Source organism: Antechinus flavipes, chromosome 4 (assembly GCF_016432865.1).
Source record: "Antechinus flavipes isolate AdamAnt ecotype Samford, QLD, Australia chromosome 4, AdamAnt_v2, whole genome shotgun sequence".
NCBI lineage: Eukaryota > Metazoa > Chordata > Mammalia > Dasyuromorphia > Dasyuridae > Antechinus > Antechinus flavipes.
The window spans coordinates 189,329,649-189,347,409 of NC_067401.1; the positions used below are offsets into that span (position 1 = coordinate 189,329,649).

Consider the following 17,761-nt stretch of genomic DNA (forward strand, 5'->3'; position numbering starts at 1 on the left):
CAGTTTCTAACCACTACAAAGAGGGCTGCCACAAACATTTTGGCACATACAGGTCCAAAAGGGCTGAGTTTTGCTGTTCCTGCCTGCCCATTCCATCTATCCTTAGGGTGCTGTGGGCTGTGTTCTTTGATATCTCTTTTACCCTATAAAGGGGTGGGAGGAATAAACTAATTCTGCTTTTTTACTTTTTATCCTGTTTGGACTGCTATGAATAAACAAAACCAATCCAGATAAGATTTTCACCTTATCTCCTTTCCAATCACCAATTTTAGATTTTAACGTTATGATAGCTTCAAATAACTCAATAATCTTACAGTTTTCATTATAAATGACAATCAAATTGACTTAGATGTAATTTCCTCTAAATTACAAATTTGGGAACACCCACTTTTCCCAACATTATAAAACAAGGTTCGAAGGGCTAATAAAATAATATTATAGGTTAAAAAAAAAAAAAACAACTTTGGGATAGGGGAAGCTAGACACCTAAATCTTGGGAAGAGGAATGGATCCTGTAACTATTTATCCCAAACTTACATTATGCTTTCCCTACATTTCTTTTGAGTTTAGCAGGGCAGTCCTAGGAATACTGAAGCAGGAAGGCCCACAAAGTACCAACTCTGAAACCAGTATCACCACCTTGCATCCCTGGACTTTCCATTTACCACAGATCTGAATCCTACACTCTTTTAATGTTCAATTTAAAAAAAAAATGCTCTAGAAAGTGTCTAATTTTTTTATTCGTTATAAAAAATAATCTCCCAACCATCCTACCACTCCCTTTTTCATCTCGCTGCATGGACAACAATAGAGAACTACATTTCCCAATAAATATAGCGCTTGGTACCGGGAGGAAAGGCCAATGGGTACCAGACACTTGCCTGGTATGGACCAATCAGTGCTTCTATAGACAGGCTTTGTCTACTATATAGCTGGCGCCTAACAAGAGAAACCTTCCCTCCTCTCAGGCCACGCAGCGCAACGCGCCCCGCCCTGCTTCTCCTCCCAGGCTTCTCCCTTCCCCCCTTCCTTCTTTCTCCTTCACAGAACGTTTGTGCAGCTGTGTTCTGAACTGGCAGCTCTAACCTTCTGGGGAACCTTCTATTAATAAAAAGCTCAGTTCAGCGGAAAGGAGGGGGGGAAATTATATAAAAATTCTCCCTGCACGTAACGAGACAAGCAAAAGTAATTTCTAACCATGAGGGAAATCGTACATATCCAAGCTGGCCAGTGTGGCAATCAGATCGGTGCAAAGGTAAGGAGTTTGATTTTACGTATTTTACTTACCTCCATTGGTTTTTTTTAAAGGAAAGAAAATTTAAAAGATTTCTTGAAAAAAAAAGTAATGGTGGAACTATTACTAGTTTCCTTTCCTTGCTCAAAACAGCACGAATCAAAAAGGAAATCTAAACTTTCTTTGCGGCGGGAATTTTCTGTAGAGAAACCTGGAGGGTCTTTTTTTCCCCCTTACTCTGTTACCTGGGCTATTTTAATTGGCGTCTTTCAACCTGGGCCCTTCTATCGGTTTTAAGAGGAAGGGACCAATAAAGTGATTTAAATGTATGAACTGAAAGATGTGTTTCTTTCCCCTTGGGGTTTTGGAGTGGAGGTTGAGGAAATGTATAAAAGGAATCTCGTAAGCTACTTTGTGTCAGAAATGGAGGGACGGAAACGCGTGAGACAAAGCGAAGCCAGTATCATCCCATGTGCATCTCTGCTTCTCTCCGCCTCCTCCCCACTCAAAACTGATTCTTTTGCTAGAATCCTGATGGGGATGTAAGAAGCCGCATTGTGCCCTAAGCTCTTGAAAAAGGGAATGAAATAGGCGGGCGGGGATGGGAAACTCGTAGTTTCCCAAAAAAATTCTCTTTCCCCCCCAAAAGAAAATCTGAAATGTTAAATATTTCTTTAGGAATATTCGCCCGTTCTCTTTTGTATGGAGGAAGGTTGGATAGTGGGGAAACGGTTCCCCTTCCTCCATCTTCTATGAAAGCCTTCCCTTTAAGAGCGGGAGCGGGGGTGGGGTGCGAATTCCCGCGCGTTACCTGGTGTTCGGAATGGATAGTCCCACGAGGACAGAATTTTTAAAAATGGGAAAGTATGGGAAGGATTCCAGTATTGAAGAAGAAAAATGGGAATTATTGGCAAAGAAATATGTATGTGCAAAAGAGTTGTTTCTCCCTACCCCCAGCGCGAGATAATGTAACGGATGGGGGTGGAAAGGAAGTGGGAAGGCGACTTTGCTACGTTGTGGCAAAAAGGCGGAGACCCATTGGGGCGGGGCAAGAACTCCCTTGTGCTCTAGGGCTGTACTGGATGGGGGAAGGAGCCCCACCCTTGGCTTCCATTGTCTATTATTTCCCGACTTGCCTTCTCGCACCTCCCATCGGCTAGCTTTATAGTGAATTTTTTGGAATGGGTGGGTAGCAGCTGCTGTCTTTTTCTTTGTGCGCTGCGGAGGGCGTTGCCTGATAGGGAAAGGAAGGGCAACCGTGACATTTATCTTTCCTAGCCAGGCATCTGGCCTCTACCCTCCCCTAGGATTACTTGGAGTGAGTTGGTCCCCTTCAGTCCTATTATCTCAAGCAGCTATAGGGTAGATAATCCTGTAACAAGCTGCTTCTGCTGTCCCATCTGTTCCAGGATAAGAAGGGGTGGGGGATATCCACTTGGTTTTTTATCGGAAAAAAAGTGACTCCTGGATTGAGAGGGGAATTTGGGATTGATAACTCATCATGAGAATGGGGGAGAATTTTTAATCCTTTCACTTCTCAACTCTTTACTCATCTATCTTCCTAGTTCTGGGAGGTGATCAGTGATGAACATGGCATCGACCCTACTGGCACCTACCATGGGGACAGCGACCTGCAGTTGGACCGGATCTCTGTCTACTACAATGAGGCCACTGGTGAGGGGCAGGGAAGGGAACCTTCATCTCTGTTGTACGTTCTGATAAAGAGGGAAACAATTTATCCATGGGAGATCTTTTTTCCTTCACTTCCCAGAGACTATGCCCATCTTCCCCATGTCTTTAGACGCCAGCTCCCACTCCCACGCCCCTTTCCTCCACTGGGTAATCCAAGACTGGTTCTCTGCTGCCACCTGGTGGTAAAAACTAGAATGGCGGTGGGAAGGCCATGTATTTAAAGACCTCCGCGACCCCGCTTTTCTTTCTTCAGTTTCTGAAGGAAGAAAGCCGATACCTATATTGCACTTTGTCCTACAGGTGGCAAATATGTTCCTCGGGCCATCTTGGTCGATCTTGAGCCTGGAACCATGGACTCTGTTCGTTCTGGACCTTTTGGCCAGATATTCAGGCCAGACAACTTTGTCTTTGGTAAGTTGAAGTGAATTTTTTTTTTAAGGTAATAAAAAGTTGAAGTAAATTTAAAAACATAGAGAGAAGGTAGGCTTACCACTGGGAGAGTGGGTGGGGAAGACACTTTCATTGGTTCTTAATAATCCAGAAAAATTTCCAAATAGTCATCACTCTTGGATTTGAAGATTCATTAACATTGGGTGTGAATTGAATCCCTTGGATAGGTCAGAGTCTTGTTGAAGTAAATTTGAAATCGAACTAAATTATATAGGTATTTTCAAATAATTCAGGAAAGTTTAAGGAGCACTTATTATCAATGTAATTAATGGGGCAAGGGAATTAGGGATTCAAAATTGGGAAATGGACTCAATTTAGGTTGTAGCTTGAAGAGTTCTAGAAAAGCAGGGGAGTAACCTCGATGGGAGGTAGAATAAGGGGACTTAAGGGATTGAACAGTAAAGAAGAGAATCTAAAGCAGTAGTGTTAAATTCAGAAAGAGAAAACATTAAACTAAAAATCCTTATTGGCTGCATGTTAACTTAGAAAAACACATTAATGTTATTTGTGTTATAGTAAATCTTATTTAAAATATTTCTCAGATTCTAATCTGGGCATGTTTGGCACCTCTGTTCTTAGATAAAGATAGATAAAAGGTTTTTATGTGATTGGGGTACAGGTTGGTGGTAGTGGGGTCATAGCAAACATCTTGATCTGCTTTGCCTCCCATCCCCAATTCCAGGCCAGTCTGGGGCAGGCAACAACTGGGCCAAAGGCCACTATACCGAGGGGGCAGAGCTGGTGGATTCAGTCTTGGATGTGGTACGCAAAGAGGCAGAGAGTTGTGATTGCCTGCAAGGCTTCCAGCTGACTCACTCACTTGGTGGAGGCACAGGATCAGGGATGGGCACCCTGCTCATTAGCAAGATTCGAGAAGAGTACCCTGACCGAATCATGAATACCTTTAGTGTGGTTCCATCACCCAAGGTCTCAGACACCGTAGTTGAGCCCTACAATGCCACTCTCTCTGTCCATCAGTTAGTAGAAAATACAGATGAAACCTACTGCATTGATAATGAAGCACTCTATGATATCTGCTTCCGAACCCTCAAGCTTACTACACCAACATATGGTGACCTCAACCATCTAGTCTCTGCTACCATGAGTGGTGTCACCACCTGCCTTCGCTTTCCTGGACAGCTTAATGCTGATCTCCGCAAATTGGCCGTAAATATGGTCCCTTTCCCTCGACTCCATTTCTTCATGCCTGGCTTTGCCCCCCTCACCAGTCGTGGGAGCCAGCAATATCGTGCCCTAACTGTCCCTGAGCTCACTCAGCAAGTCTTTGATGCCAAGAACATGATGGCAGCCTGTGACCCTCGCCATGGGCGCTATCTCACCGTGGCTGCTGTTTTCCGTGGTCGGATGTCCATGAAGGAGGTGGATGAACAAATGCTCAACGTGCAAAACAAAAATAGTAGCTACTTTGTTGAGTGGATCCCCAACAATGTCAAGACCGCTGTCTGTGACATCCCACCTCGTGGGCTCAAGATGGCTGTCACCTTCATTGGCAACAGCACTGCCATCCAAGAGCTTTTCAAGCGCATCTCAGAGCAGTTTACTGCTATGTTCCGCCGGAAGGCCTTTCTTCACTGGTATACGGGGGAGGGGATGGACGAGATGGAATTCACAGAGGCTGAAAGCAACATGAATGATCTCGTGTCTGAATACCAACAATACCAGGATGCCACTGCTGAAGAGGAGGAGGATTTTGGTGAGGAGGCAGAGGAGGAGGCGTAAGGAAGATACCCCTGCCACCATCTCAGTCTTCTCAACTCTCATAACATTCTTTCCCCATCACCCTTTTCCTCTAAAGTTTGCATTTTCTGTCTTCATCTTTCTCTCTTTTGTGGGTGCTGAGCTTTTTGCCCTCTGTTCTTCCTTTATGACCTGTCATCTCAGTAATATACTCTCTTCTTCCTCACTACCAGATTTCTCTTCAAGAAGTAGAATGTCTCCAACCCAGAGCCTCAATTTAGGGGTTTTGGTGCCCAGTAAGTGCCCTGGACTAAAATGGTAACCATGAGAAAAGGTCCTTTGACTTCCCTTGAAGATGCGGGGACCAAGATGTAATATTCCTAGTGAAAAGCGTTCTCTTGGTGGGTGTTTGGGGGGGGGAAGAGGAAATAGTATTCCATTCCATAAAAGTCTTGGGGGGGAGGGGCAGGCTCTCATTCCCCAAACTGTCATTCCTGTCTCTAAATGCCCCTTCCTTTTCTCCCTAGCTCTGGGGGAAGTGTTGACAGTATTATCTCCCTCCTCCCCTCCAAGTTTTGGTTTTCTACTTGTGTTCATGTTTCTTTGGAGGGGTCTGTGCCTCACTCAGCCAAGTGGGCTTTCCCCCTCAAGCTCTTTTTCCTTCTCTCATTTTGGGACCCATCAGTGAGATTTGCTTCAACTTCCAAAATTCCAGAGAAGTCCCTCATTTGAGGAAGATTTCAGTTTTCTTTCAGTTTCTCCTCCCTTCCCCAAATTGATTCCCTCCAAAAGAAGAGAAGCTGGGACAAGAAACACTTCCCATCACTATCTCTTTCATTTTCTGTCATCCTTTCCATTTAGCATTTTCTACACTGGGTTCATCCCCCCAGTTCTAGGTTTCTGTTTTGTGTTGAACTTGCTTTTTTTCATATTGAAAAGATGCCTCCTCTTCCTTCCCCCCCCCCCCCCCAATAAACAGGAAATGAGGGGAAAAAACCCTACAAATATAAGTGTCTGATTGATTCTTGGAAAGGGAATGGGAAGTTGCAATATTAGGGTTGGGGTGGGACTTGGAATTCTGTCTTCTCTTCAATGCCCTTCAGCTCAGTAGTTGTACTATTTTTGGTGGTGGGTGTTTTTTGCACTTAAAATTGAAATAGGAATAGGATAAATTTGATGGAACATTGAGAAAGTTTGATAATGGTAGGAACTTAGGATGGTGGTTACTTAGAGGAAGTTAAAAATGCCATACTCCTCCCTCTCCCAAAGGTTTGTTTCTTGACTATAATATAGTTTTCTCCATTATGCCATTTAAAAGGTCCAACTAGTCCTTCTCTTTAAGAGTGCTTTCTATATTTCCATTTGTGGTTCTGGAATAGAATTTCTTATTCATTCTAAAACTCTTAAGAGAACTAGCAGCCTGGGATAACTTATTTTCATTGAAGAAAAAGTAGAGGGAAAAAGCCAGAATTCAGGCAGACAATCATTTAATTAGATGACTAAATAAGTATATTGGGGGTAAGCGGTCACCTTTTTAGAATAGGATAGCTACTGATAGGATGAGGAGCAGCCCCCCACAAGACACAGGCAAATGAGCAGGAAGTTCTGAAGAATCCAAATATGGAAGGAAGTGGGGCTACCTCAACTGCAGTAGAACAAAGACCTTGGGTTCAGGAAATTTGACTGGTGCATGAAGGAATAGAAATTTGATCCTTTTGTTGCTGCTTCAAAAATTGGCTTGTTCTAATTTGCCTGAAGGAAGAGAAAAAGGAAGTATTGGCATACTTTCTTACCATAGCAGGCTTGCTAGGTAAGAAACCCAAATATTCATGTCATTGCTTAAATATACCCTAGAGACAGCCCCATTTTGTGGTAAGAAGCAATATCACAATTTAACAATTAAGATCTGACAACCAGATTAAAGCAACCAATATGGCCCCATTTATAGGCTTCTCACCTGGGAAATGCTAACACCTGTGAGCTTCTCCACACAATTTGGCAAGTGGCTTAGAATGTCCAATACTTCTCCAGTCACCTTGGCAGCCCCCAATGTACCTCCCCCACTAGATACCAGTGTGATTTTTTTGGCAGAACTTAGAGGACCACTGATTTCCTCTGCCACCTAAATGAAAGAAGAAAGACCTGTTAAGTAGTCCTTGTCCCTGGTTGCCTTTACTGTCTAAAGAATTCATTCTCTAACCTGAGTTCTCAATCCTCTGTCCCTAATTCAGGCTATAATCCAGGCACTTCCCCACCCCAAATTATTCTTGCTACATCTCACCAGGCTCTTGCTACATCTCACCAGGCTCTTAAATTCTTCTGTACACAATAAACACTTAATAAATGGTGGTTCTGTTGACCTGTTTATTGATCCAATTTCTCCATTTTCTGGTTTAAAATCTAGTTTTAGCCAATTTTTCCCATTTCAACTATCCCAATTCATTGCTTTGAGCTTCCAAAATCTAATTTACTATCTTTTCTATTTTCCATTAAACTTCCCTTAGGAATATAACCTCGCCCAAACTCAAACCTGGGGTAGTTTCTCCAGCAACATATCCAGTTGGGCAGCTTCCTGGTATAATTGAAAGGCCTCTGCCTTCTTGGCCATCTGTTGAGCCTCTGCCCGGGCCCGGACCCCTATAGCATATGCTTCTGCTTCCCCACGTATCTATGAGATAAGATTTTGTTGGGGGAAAGAGGGAAGACTACAGCTAGGGACAAGATTCCCAGTTGTTGATCCATTCTTTCTCTAGCCCTATCCCTTGACTGACCCGGATTGACTCAGCTTCAGCTTCTGCTTGCATAATCAGCTGGGACCTGAGAAAGAAAAGGGGAAAAAGGTGTAGAGGGGGGGAATATTTGCTTCTACCCTAGGAAGGGAGGAAGATGTAAATGGATGTAATGGGATAGAGATGTAAATGAGCAGATTCTTAATAAGGCAAGCTAGAGAATAAAATAACAGAAGTTTTTCATGGAGGGAGACAAGACCACTAATTGCTAAATCTAATTTGTCCATCTCAAAGTGAGAATAGGATGGGTGTCCCTTACCTCTCCGCCTCAGCTAGTCTTTCTAAGCGGTATCGGTCAGCCTCTGAGGGCTTCTTCACCCGAGCTTCTAGCTCCTTCTCTCGACGAGTTATCTCCTGTTCTTGCAATGCCACCTGCTGGGCCCGCTCCACTACTTGTACCTGCACTCGCTGCTCCTCTATATGCTGCTTTGTCTTTGCCACCTGGATGAATTAGGGACCAGAAATCAGATATAGTGAACCAGAAAGTTAGTGTTCAGATACTAAGAATAAGGATGTGATGGTGAGAGTTAAATGTAACATAGGCTTAGATTTAATCCCACCTGAAACTGCATAATCTTTGGCTTTTAATAAGGATATTAAAATCTTGGTGTATAGGGAAAGTCAACTTAATATACCCTAGACCAATCTCATATCTTTAGGACTTTTCCTAAAAATATTCCCAACTTCCTTAATACTCCAATTTGGACTATACCATTGCTGCAGTATAGCACTTTTCTAATAGGTCTTTCTGCTTTCATTATCTACACTCTACACTATCATTCAAATTCATTTTTCTTTTATAGATAGTAAACTCAAAGATCTTAAGTAGCTCTCTAATAAAGTTGAAACTTCTTTTTCTGGTATTCAAGCCTCCCTACATCTAGTGCCGACCTAATTTTACACATGCTTCATCTAATGTTGACTGCTTTTTGCACACTTCTCCCCCCATCATTTTGATAAACGTATTTTGCTACCCATATAGCTGGAATACCTTCTTTCACAATTTTTGCTTAACCCCTCTTCAAAATCAAATGAATGCTTTTTCCTCCAAAGTCTTCCCTGATAACTTACATTGATGACATCATACCTCATAAAGTCTTTTGGTCTGCAACTCTCTAATGATATACATTAAAATAATATACATAAAAGATATCTCTTTTGTAATTTGCAAATAAGTTTCACTAAGCCAGGAACTGTATCTTTCTAAACTTTGTAACACTTCCCTCGTAACAGTTTCTTTGCAAGAAACACTTAATACATGTGGATTATTAAATGAAAGAACATACCTACATTTTTTAGGAATGGTTTGTTTTCAGCCTATACTGTTGGCTTAGAGCATTCCATCCATAAAGTTACTACTCACTACCCACTAGTCAAGTTCTTACCTTTTTGAGCTTCAAGAGAATGCTAAAATTAGGTATACATTGAAATCTTGTAATCTCAGCCATAGTCACTATAATGTTTGGGGAAAATGGACTTTTTGAAGGGGAAGGGATTGGATCTATTATAGCCAAAGTAGCAATTAAAAAAAAAATCCAACAGAACTAAAAATCAAATACCTGTCTCTTTTCTGTTCTACCATACAAGATTATGGCCTTTGTTTATATATATGTATAGTTGTTGTGATTGTTCCTTTGCAAGGCAATTAGGATTAAGTGACTTGCCCAGACTTTAGCCCAAGCTAAAAAGTGTTAAGTGTCTGAGGATGCATTTGAATTGGGGTCCTACTGACTCCAGGACTGATGCTCTATCCACTATGCCATTTAGCTGCCTTAACTGGCCTTTGTTTATGTTTCCCCTGCCTTTAATCTTTGTCTTTCTGATACTTTTAGTATTATGGAAAAGACAGGGAAAGCAGATCAGAGACTGTTAAAAATAAAGATGTCCAAACGAGGAAGGCTAGTAAAAGAAAATCGAAGAGTAAGAGTCAGAACTAGAGAATCAAGGAGTAGAGGCAAGACAGTATGGCATGGGTGTCTCTGACCTGCAGCTGATAGGCTAGGTCAGCCTGTGCACGTCGAGTGTTGACCTCAATGTCATAAACAGCTTTCTTCAGCTCATAGTCCCTTTGTGCCTTGGCCATCTCTATCTCGCTCACATACTGAGCTGATACCTTCTGTTGTTTTGCTTTTGCCTCCTGTTGGGACAGAAGATAAGGGTGGTAGTGGAATTAATTTCCTGTGTGGTCTAGAGTAAGTTACAAGTTTTAAAATTATTGAAACTCAATTACCTAGACTATGTCTAAGGTCATTTTCAGCTCTAGATCCTTTGACTGAAAAATGAGACCCCAGAAACATATTCATATCATCCCACCTCCCCCAAGTGCTAAATAGCTCTGGCTTTCTACCAGCCTCTTCCCCTTCACATATTCTAATGACTTATCTCCATTCCCCTGAACTGAGCCACAAAATATGCCATAGTAACTTAGAACTGGTAAGTACATTAGAACTCAAGTAGCATAAACCTTCTTTCTCCCACTTTACAGATGGGAACACTAGTAAATGTCATAGCTAGGAATTAATTTATATTTTCTGATTTCAAGCCCAGTTCCTTTTCTATGACATTTGCTGGTTCACATATGGCAAATATTTGCTAACTGATTGAACCCAATGTCCTTCCCTGCTCCTCTCACCTGGATGCCAGCATCTCTTTTGGCCTCAGCTTCCCCAATACGTGCATCTTTCTGGACCTGAGCTGTTCGAGCCTTCCCTAGGGAATGAAGATAATCCTGGGGGAAAGAAATATGGGGTTATAGATTCTGGATGTTTAAATCTGCTTGGAGAGAAGGGGAGAAATATGACCTAGGAAAGAGGAAAGGAGGTGATGGACTTTTGGTTCACCTGGTCATCATGAATATCCTTGAGAGTATAGCTAACAACACTGATGCCCATGTTGACAAGATCAGATGAAGCTACTTTGAACACTTGCTCTGAAAATTTCTGTCGATCCTTATAGATCTCCTAGACAGAATAAAGAAGGTGATTTAAAATCTCTGTCCCACTACCCTTTTGTCCCCAGGCCCTATTTCTTTTTTAACAGGTCCCACCTCATTTCTTCAGAATCCACCCATGTAGCTTTCCTAGACCCATCTCTTCAATTTTTAAATCCCTTCTTTCTAATCCACCTCTACTGTCATGTGGGCCATGATTGCCCTCTGGTGGCCCTCCAATGTCTCCAATGCAATGTGGGCAATTTCACCCTCAGTCTTCCCTAGGAACATCTGACAGGCAGCAGCCAACATCTCCTTGTTCTGGCCTTGGATCTTTACCTGGGGAAAAAAGGGTTTGTTGGGGAGTTTGCAGGAAGTAGAATTTTCCTTTCCAGGAAGAGATATTAAGAAAAGGAAGGCACAATTCCTTATAAGTCTTTTATATCCAGGGAGAAAGGAGTTCTATAATATCCTAGTAAAAAAAATAGGGTGAAGGAACAGTTGCTATTGGAATAAAAATATTATTTTCTAAGAAGGAGCAGGAAGAAGGGTGGGGAATATAACAATACCCAGTTTGGGAGGGGAAGAAGAGGGAGACAGACAGAGATGCATAGGATAATGAGCTTCAAAGAAATAGGCTTATACCCTCACCTGGGCAATGCCAGTAACTGATATGGGAACACCATGACGAGTATAGACTTTCTCACTCTTGACATTAAGAGTCAGCGTGTTGAGGGATATTCTGGAGAAAGAAAGTAGGACTGAGAGCAATTGAAGAAAAGAAAGCATTTAATGCCCATCTTTCTGGAATCCCTTTCTCACCTACCTCCTAATCTGCTGGATACAGGGCACAACAAAGACCCGGCCTCCTGCCACCATGACAGGCGGGCTTCTGCAGAAACCTGCAAGTGTTGAATACAATGAATCTGGCTGGAAAGGGAGTATAGCATTTTCAGGATTCAGAAGAACAAAGGGAATTAGAGGGAAAAAAAAGCTACAGGTGAAAAACAAAGTTAATATATTATTATATATTGAGTAGCAGGTGGAAAGAAGGGATGATGTACTAAAGGAAAAACAGACCTGTGGGAAGGGTGGGGCAGTCAAGTCATGGGAAGGGGGCTAGTTGGGGAAAAAAAATTTGCAAAGGTAGAAAAAGAGACAAGGAATCACAGATATTTATGAAACTTAAAGAGCTATAAAAATTATTATTAGCAGAGTGAATTAATCTAGACATTATATTTGTGTATGTATGGAAGTGGGGTGGTGGTAAACTGGGGAGAGTGTGATCGAATTTATGATTGCTTTGAAGTTTCCAGAAGAAAAGGAAAATATTAACACTTACCTGAGACCACCATAGCCTCGTTTGGGCCACAAGTGAAAAACATGCTTCAAAAAGGAGCTAGAATGGGAGGGAAGACATGATTTTTAGAGGTCAGCAAGGGAAACGAAGGAGTTTACATATCCCAGCGCTGTCCACTCCATCTCCAATCCTTCTTCATTGTCACCTTATTCCCAGTCTACACAGCTCACTTCACTGATGTAGCACCTTTCTGGATGCCTAGCTTTTTTTTCCCCCAAATACATTTTTAAAATTTTAAAATATTTTTTATTTTATTTTATAATAACTTTATATTGGCAGAACCCATGCCAAGGTAATTTTTTTACAACATTATCCCTTGCACTCGCTTCTGTTCTGATTTTTCCCCTCCCTTCCTCCACCCCCTCCCCTAGATGGCAAGCAGTCCTATATATGTTAGATATATTGCAGTATATGGATGCCTAGCTTTTAACCAGACTCCCTTCCCTCCAACATTTTGACCCCAACCCCATTATTTAACAGCCCCTCTTCCCCCAACACGAGTATACACGGATGCACACACGTAAAAACAAATACGCGCACACAAACACACACGCGGATGGGCGCTAGGCGTCGCCTGGGTCACCTGTTTCCCGGCCCTCACTTCCTTTAAGGGGTGTGGGGTTCGCGGCCCCGGGGGCGAAGAGGAGGCGGCTCAAAGGACAGAACTTCAGGTCTGCTCTCGCACACGGGCAACTAAGCAAGCTGTGGCTCCCTCCGTACCAGTGCTCCCTCCCCCGCTGTTTCCCCAAGGCCAACCGCACCCTGCTACTGCCGCAGAGCCCGGACCCCGCCCCCAGGATTTGACCAACCTTCTCTTCGTCCCCACCCTACCGTGAGGTTCCACCCCCTTCCCGGCAGCTCCCGCGCTCCTTCTCAGCTGCGGCGTCTGCCGCGACCTATGGAGGGATTTCCTCCAAAAAGTTAGGGCCGCTGAGCCGGCTGATCTAGCTAACGTATCTGTCTTCTTTTTCCCCGGCTCTTCTTGCACCCTTGCCTTCTGGTCTCTTTCACCCCTGTGCACCCAAGCCTGCCGCGCGCTGCTCTGGGGATGTTGCTCCATCCTGGGCTTTCCCATTGTCAGTAACCATGTGCCATCATATCCGGTTGTCCGAAATGGGGCACTGAACGCTGGGATTTGGCAGATTTTTTTTTTCTTTCTCGGAAGGGGAGAGAATCCGAGCTCAGTCTGTAGAACAAGTGATAAACCTCAACCTCAGATTTTCCAGCACCTTCTTGAGTTCTTAGATCACTTAGTCAAGATGTATTTAATAGGTGCCAGGCACTTTGCCAACTGCTGTTAGATACAAAGAAAAGCCCTCAAAGAATAAAAATTGTGGGGGGGCAGCTAGGTGGCGCAGTGGATAGAACACCAGACTTGAAGTCAGGAGGACCTGAATTCAAATGTGATCTCAGACACCTAACACTTCCTAGCTGTGTGACCCTGGGCAAGTCACTTAACCCCAATTGCCTCAGGAAAAAAAAAAAGTGAACAAAAATTGTATAAACAAGATCCTTCTAAATGAAAGGCACTCTCAGAGAGAAGGCAATGAGGGTAGAAGAGGAATCAAATACTCTACCTTGTGCTGTGCTGCTTTTTGGAGGCCTCCCTCTCCCATTAAAACTTCCTTGCATTGCCAAATAAGTACTCTTGTTTTCTGGAATCTTTTAATTCCCAAGGCTAGCCTTATTTAATAAATTTTCCCCATTGATTTTAATGCAAGTTATCCCTTTCTTAAGTCTGTTTTCTGATTTAATGACTCAGAAGTTGGGATGTATTGATCTAGATATTGTAAATAGCTTGAGTCCATGAGAAGAAATTAGTTGGTCAGTGGGGACCTTAGGATATTCAGGAACTAAAGGAATTACCAAATCATAGATTTAGAACTGAAAGGGATTTTAGAGGATATTGAATCTAACTCTTTCGTTTTATAGATTAAGAAATGACGGCCAAGGGTCATCTCTAATTTATCCTCTTGGTATATAGTTCACTAATTTATCTTGTTGGTATATACTTATTTGCATGTTGTCTCCCCCATTACATTATAAACTCCATGAGAGCAGGGATTGGTGGGGTTTTGTTTTGGCCTTTCTTTGTATTCCCATTGTCTGACTATTAGGTGATTTATAAATTCTTGTTTAAGCTGACCAAAGGTTAAGTGACACTATTGGACAAGTCCAATGAATAATCTTTTTTAATCACACTGAAATACACTTGATCTTCACAATTCTGTGAGCTAAGTAATGAAAGTAGCATTAATTACATCAGAATAGGGAATTCCTTTCACTAACAAGAGTTGACAACTGTAACTTGCAGTCTTAGGAGTTTCTGGGGTAAAAACTTTAAGTAAGAACTTAAATGACTTTTGAAGTCAAACAGCTGATATGTCAAATGCAGGATTTTCACAAACCTAGATCTTCTTGATACCAAGATTTTTCCTTAATCCATTTCCCCAAACTATATGTGATCCTCATTTTTAGGAAGATAAGGCTTTGAGAAATTGAACTGACTTTTCCTACTCTAGTCCTCTTTGCATTATATCAAGATGCTATTCTCAAGAGGAAAGAAGAACCATTCTCAAGAAACAGCCACAAGATTGGTTTCCAGCAGTAAGAACAATTTTATTTGCTGTTCATAGAACATACAAGGCAACATATCCCACCACCCCCCAACCCCAGCCCCTCAGGAGCAGTTTCTGAGTAATAGTAGTCAATGATTCCTTTAGCCCTTATAGAGCCTCTTCGTAGGTCCCACTGAATTGAGATATGGGGGGGAAGAGAGGGGAAGGCAAATATTGTCATCTCTAAAGATACTATTCCTATCACTATCACTAGGTTTCTTTTCCAAATCTTCCCTTGATTCAGTTCCCAAGTTCCAGTGGCCTATCAGTTCCCAATTCCAGTTAATTTATTTTCCAGGCCTTCTCCCCACATTCAGGTTTAGTTTGGTCTAGAGTCCTCACTTCAGCAACTCACTAGAAATATCTCAATAAATAAAACAAAAAACTTCATTGCAGAAAGTTGGAGGCAAATCTCCTATCCAACATGTAAATTAAAATAAATATTATATATACTTTTCTCCCACCACCACTCCCCACCCCCTGGGATGGTACATAAATAAAAACTTTATATAAATATTATCTAGGAATGACCAGCAATAAATTAATGTCTTTTCTCCCCTGCACCAAAAATGCAGAACAAGTCTCTCTCTCCCCTCCTTTTACTACAGCTCTGGGATATAGGCTCTGTGGCATTTATGTCATTCCTTGATTTTAGTGTTCAAAGTACGAGAGTGTCTCTGATCCAGACTCAGCTTTGCCCTTTCGTACCCCTCGATTCTGTGTTTTTGTTTACTTTTTTGTGTGAGGGTAGTGTAATGGTTTAGAAGGCTGCCGGATGCTGTTGGAAAAAGGCGCTGATGTCCATGGTGTAGTCCGGAGGCTCAAAAGTCAAGTTCTGGGACTCCACAAGTGGAGACGCTGGAATGGGGTCGTAGGCAGGTTCTTCCAGCACTGGAGGCGCTGGACCTTCCTCTTCCGCCATTAAAATCTGACAAAAGACAACAGTGAGGAGGAGGAAAAGGAGTCGTCTGGCTGGATTGGGGTCTTCTGCAGGTAACTGACGTCGAACCTGAGAAAGAATGTTTTAAAGTAGTAAGAAAAGAAAAACTCAGGCATCCAGCTCTCCCAGCCAGTTTCTGGGACCAAAGAGCCAGGTCCTGTGGCCCTACTCTGTCCTTCCAGTTTTTCCTACTTTCTGGGTCTTAAGAGATGGAACACTCACCATTCGAGGGTAGAGGACTCTGCGGCTGCGCTTGCGAATTACTCCGATTCTGGAGCGGGCGGGTCGGTAAGTGGCAGGCTCCGGGAGGGGGTCGAAAGTAAAGATCTCCGGCCCAGACCTTCTCCGGGGTCTAGGACTGGGGATAGGACCTGGGGTTGGGGCCACGGTGACCGGCGCAGCAGGGAGGGAACCTCGATTACGACACATAGTGCTTTTGAGGAGAAGCGAGGAATGCAACTTGTTCCTTAAGTAGAGCTAATATGGAGTAAGCTGGGCAGGACCGCCCCCGCCATGTCTTAGCGCTATTGGGTGACAGGGCAAAAAGCAGGAGGAGAAAGGGAAATTCCTGCATGTTAGGCAAGGCGGAGCGGTGGGAGGTGGAGATAGAGGAGTGAGACGGCGCCTGTATTGCGTGTTCCCTCGGTGGGAGGGTGATGTGGGGGAAGCTGAGGATTTAGCTGCACCGAAGGTGGGTATGGGCACATGTCCCGACTTGTGGCTTCCACAAGAATTTAAAGACAAAAATACATTGTTATTTATACACAGATAGTCAGCTCAGTCACTGCGGAGAATTACAAAATCAGGGAATTTTCAAGTTGGAAAGAACTTTAAAGGCCATCTAATCCAACACAATCAAAAGAATTTTCACTATCATGTACCTGACCACTCACAAATTGACGACAGCTCTAATTATTAGGAAGTTGTTTTTTTTTTCTTTTCAGTGACAGAGCTTAAAGTTGCCTTTACAATTTTCACCCAGTACTTCTGGTTCTACCCACTGGAATCCAACAGAATAAATCTAATCTTTTCTTCTAAGTGAAAATCTTTTGATTACTTGAAGACCTTATCATATTCCCCCTGAAACTTATTTTCTTTAGGCTAAATATTGCCCGTTTTTTCCACCACTCCTCTTACCACTTGGATTCCAGCTTCTTCTCTATCCTGGTTGTCTTCCATTGCATACTTTCTAGCTTATCAATATCATTTTAAAACTCTGTATCCTGGAGAATAGTAGGACTATTTATTGCTTCCTTAGCCTACACTTCTGTGAATGCATTGTAATGTCAAAGGAAAGGGTATGGGGTCTCCAGTTATAATTTTTCCCCCCCCTTTATGATTGTGTTTACATTCTTCATTAAATGAACTTATTGAGTATTATGTTTGATATGGACAAACAATATGATACAATGTAATAGAGAGTATTTACCATATTTGAAGTCAGAAGATCTAGACTTTAATCCTTTTTCTATTTATTTTTCCATATGACCCCGAGTAAATCATTTCTCTCTGGGCCTTTGAAAAATGAAGGAGCTGGACTAAAAGACTGCTAAAGTGAGGAGAGGGAGCATGACTTTTTGAAAAGATTTGGAATCTGAAGATTAAAATTTGAATCCTGACTGCTATATCTTTTCTCCTGGCTGACACTGGACAAGTGCCTGATACTCCTACCTTTCTGGGCCTCAATTTTCTCATCTTTAAAATGAGATAGTTTAATTCGATGATTTGTAAAGTTTCTTCTTGCTCTATATCAATGATACAACACAAATCTAAATTCTATGACCCTATATAATACATAGGATACATATCATATCCTATTGAGGGAGATAAGATATATAGCTATTTATAGCTACATGTGTAGCTATAAAAACAAAACAATATAAAATAGGTATATATAATATATCTGAGTTTATAATATGTATACATGTTTGGTCTCTGTCAGTGTAAGCAAGTATTTATTTCTCACTGATGGAGTCAGACTCTGAATCTGGAAAATTCTGTTCTTTGTCTCTTCATGAACTTTATTGAAGATCAGAGTAAAGGGTATAAAG

General features: G+C 42.2%; 3 protein-coding genes across 7 annotated transcripts; 1 reads left to right on the forward strand and 2 right to left on the reverse strand.

Annotated features, from left to right (window-relative positions):
- The first annotated feature begins 962 nt into the window (after positions 1-962).
- On the forward strand, positions 963-6,084 carry TUBB (tubulin beta class I). Of its 2 annotated transcripts, none has more exons than XM_051996169.1 (4): positions 963-1,255; positions 2,800-2,908; positions 3,227-3,337; positions 4,059-6,084. In XM_051996169.1, exons 1-4 carry the CDS (start codon positions 1,199-1,201, stop codon positions 5,114-5,116), a joined length of 1,335 nt encoding a protein of 444 aa, XP_051852129.1. In that variant the 5' UTR covers positions 963-1,198; the 3' UTR covers positions 5,117-6,084. The 2 variants fall into 2 exon arrangements, with proteins under 2 accessions (XP_051852129.1, XP_051852130.1); XM_051996170.1 differs by lacking the exon at positions 963-1,255 and adding an exon at positions 2,402-2,419.
- Positions 6,085-6,544: 460 nt separating this feature from the next.
- Positions 6,545-13,187, reverse strand: FLOT1 (flotillin 1). 4 transcript variants are annotated; one of them, XM_051996172.1, is made up of 13 exons: positions 12,984-13,187; positions 12,135-12,191; positions 11,619-11,694; positions 11,444-11,534; positions 10,988-11,131; positions 10,704-10,823; positions 10,496-10,591; positions 9,848-10,000; positions 8,123-8,304; positions 7,846-7,891; positions 7,605-7,742; positions 7,032-7,196; positions 6,545-6,826 (listed from the first exon to the last, which is right to left on the reverse strand). In XM_051996172.1, the coding sequence occupies exons 2-13, from the start codon at positions 12,175-12,177 to the stop codon at positions 6,818-6,820; spliced, it is 1,263 nt and encodes a 420-aa protein (XP_051852132.1). In that variant the 5' UTR covers positions 12,178-12,191; positions 12,984-13,187; the 3' UTR covers positions 6,545-6,817. The 4 variants fall into 4 exon arrangements, with proteins under 4 accessions (XP_051852132.1, XP_051852131.1, XP_051852133.1 ...); XM_051996171.1 differs by lacking the exon at positions 12,984-13,187 and adding an exon at positions 12,736-12,935; XM_051996173.1 differs by lacking the exon at positions 12,984-13,187 and adding an exon at positions 12,705-12,935.
- A 1,559-nt stretch (positions 13,188-14,746) lies between these two features.
- IER3 (immediate early response 3) lies at positions 14,747-16,260 on the reverse strand. Its single transcript, XM_051996179.1, has 2 exons — positions 15,933-16,260; positions 14,747-15,779 (listed from the first exon to the last, which is right to left on the reverse strand). Exons 1-2 carry the CDS (start codon positions 16,137-16,139, stop codon positions 15,531-15,533), a joined length of 456 nt encoding a protein of 151 aa, XP_051852139.1. The 5' UTR covers positions 16,140-16,260; the 3' UTR covers positions 14,747-15,530.
- Between the last annotated feature and the right edge of the window lie 1,501 nt (positions 16,261-17,761).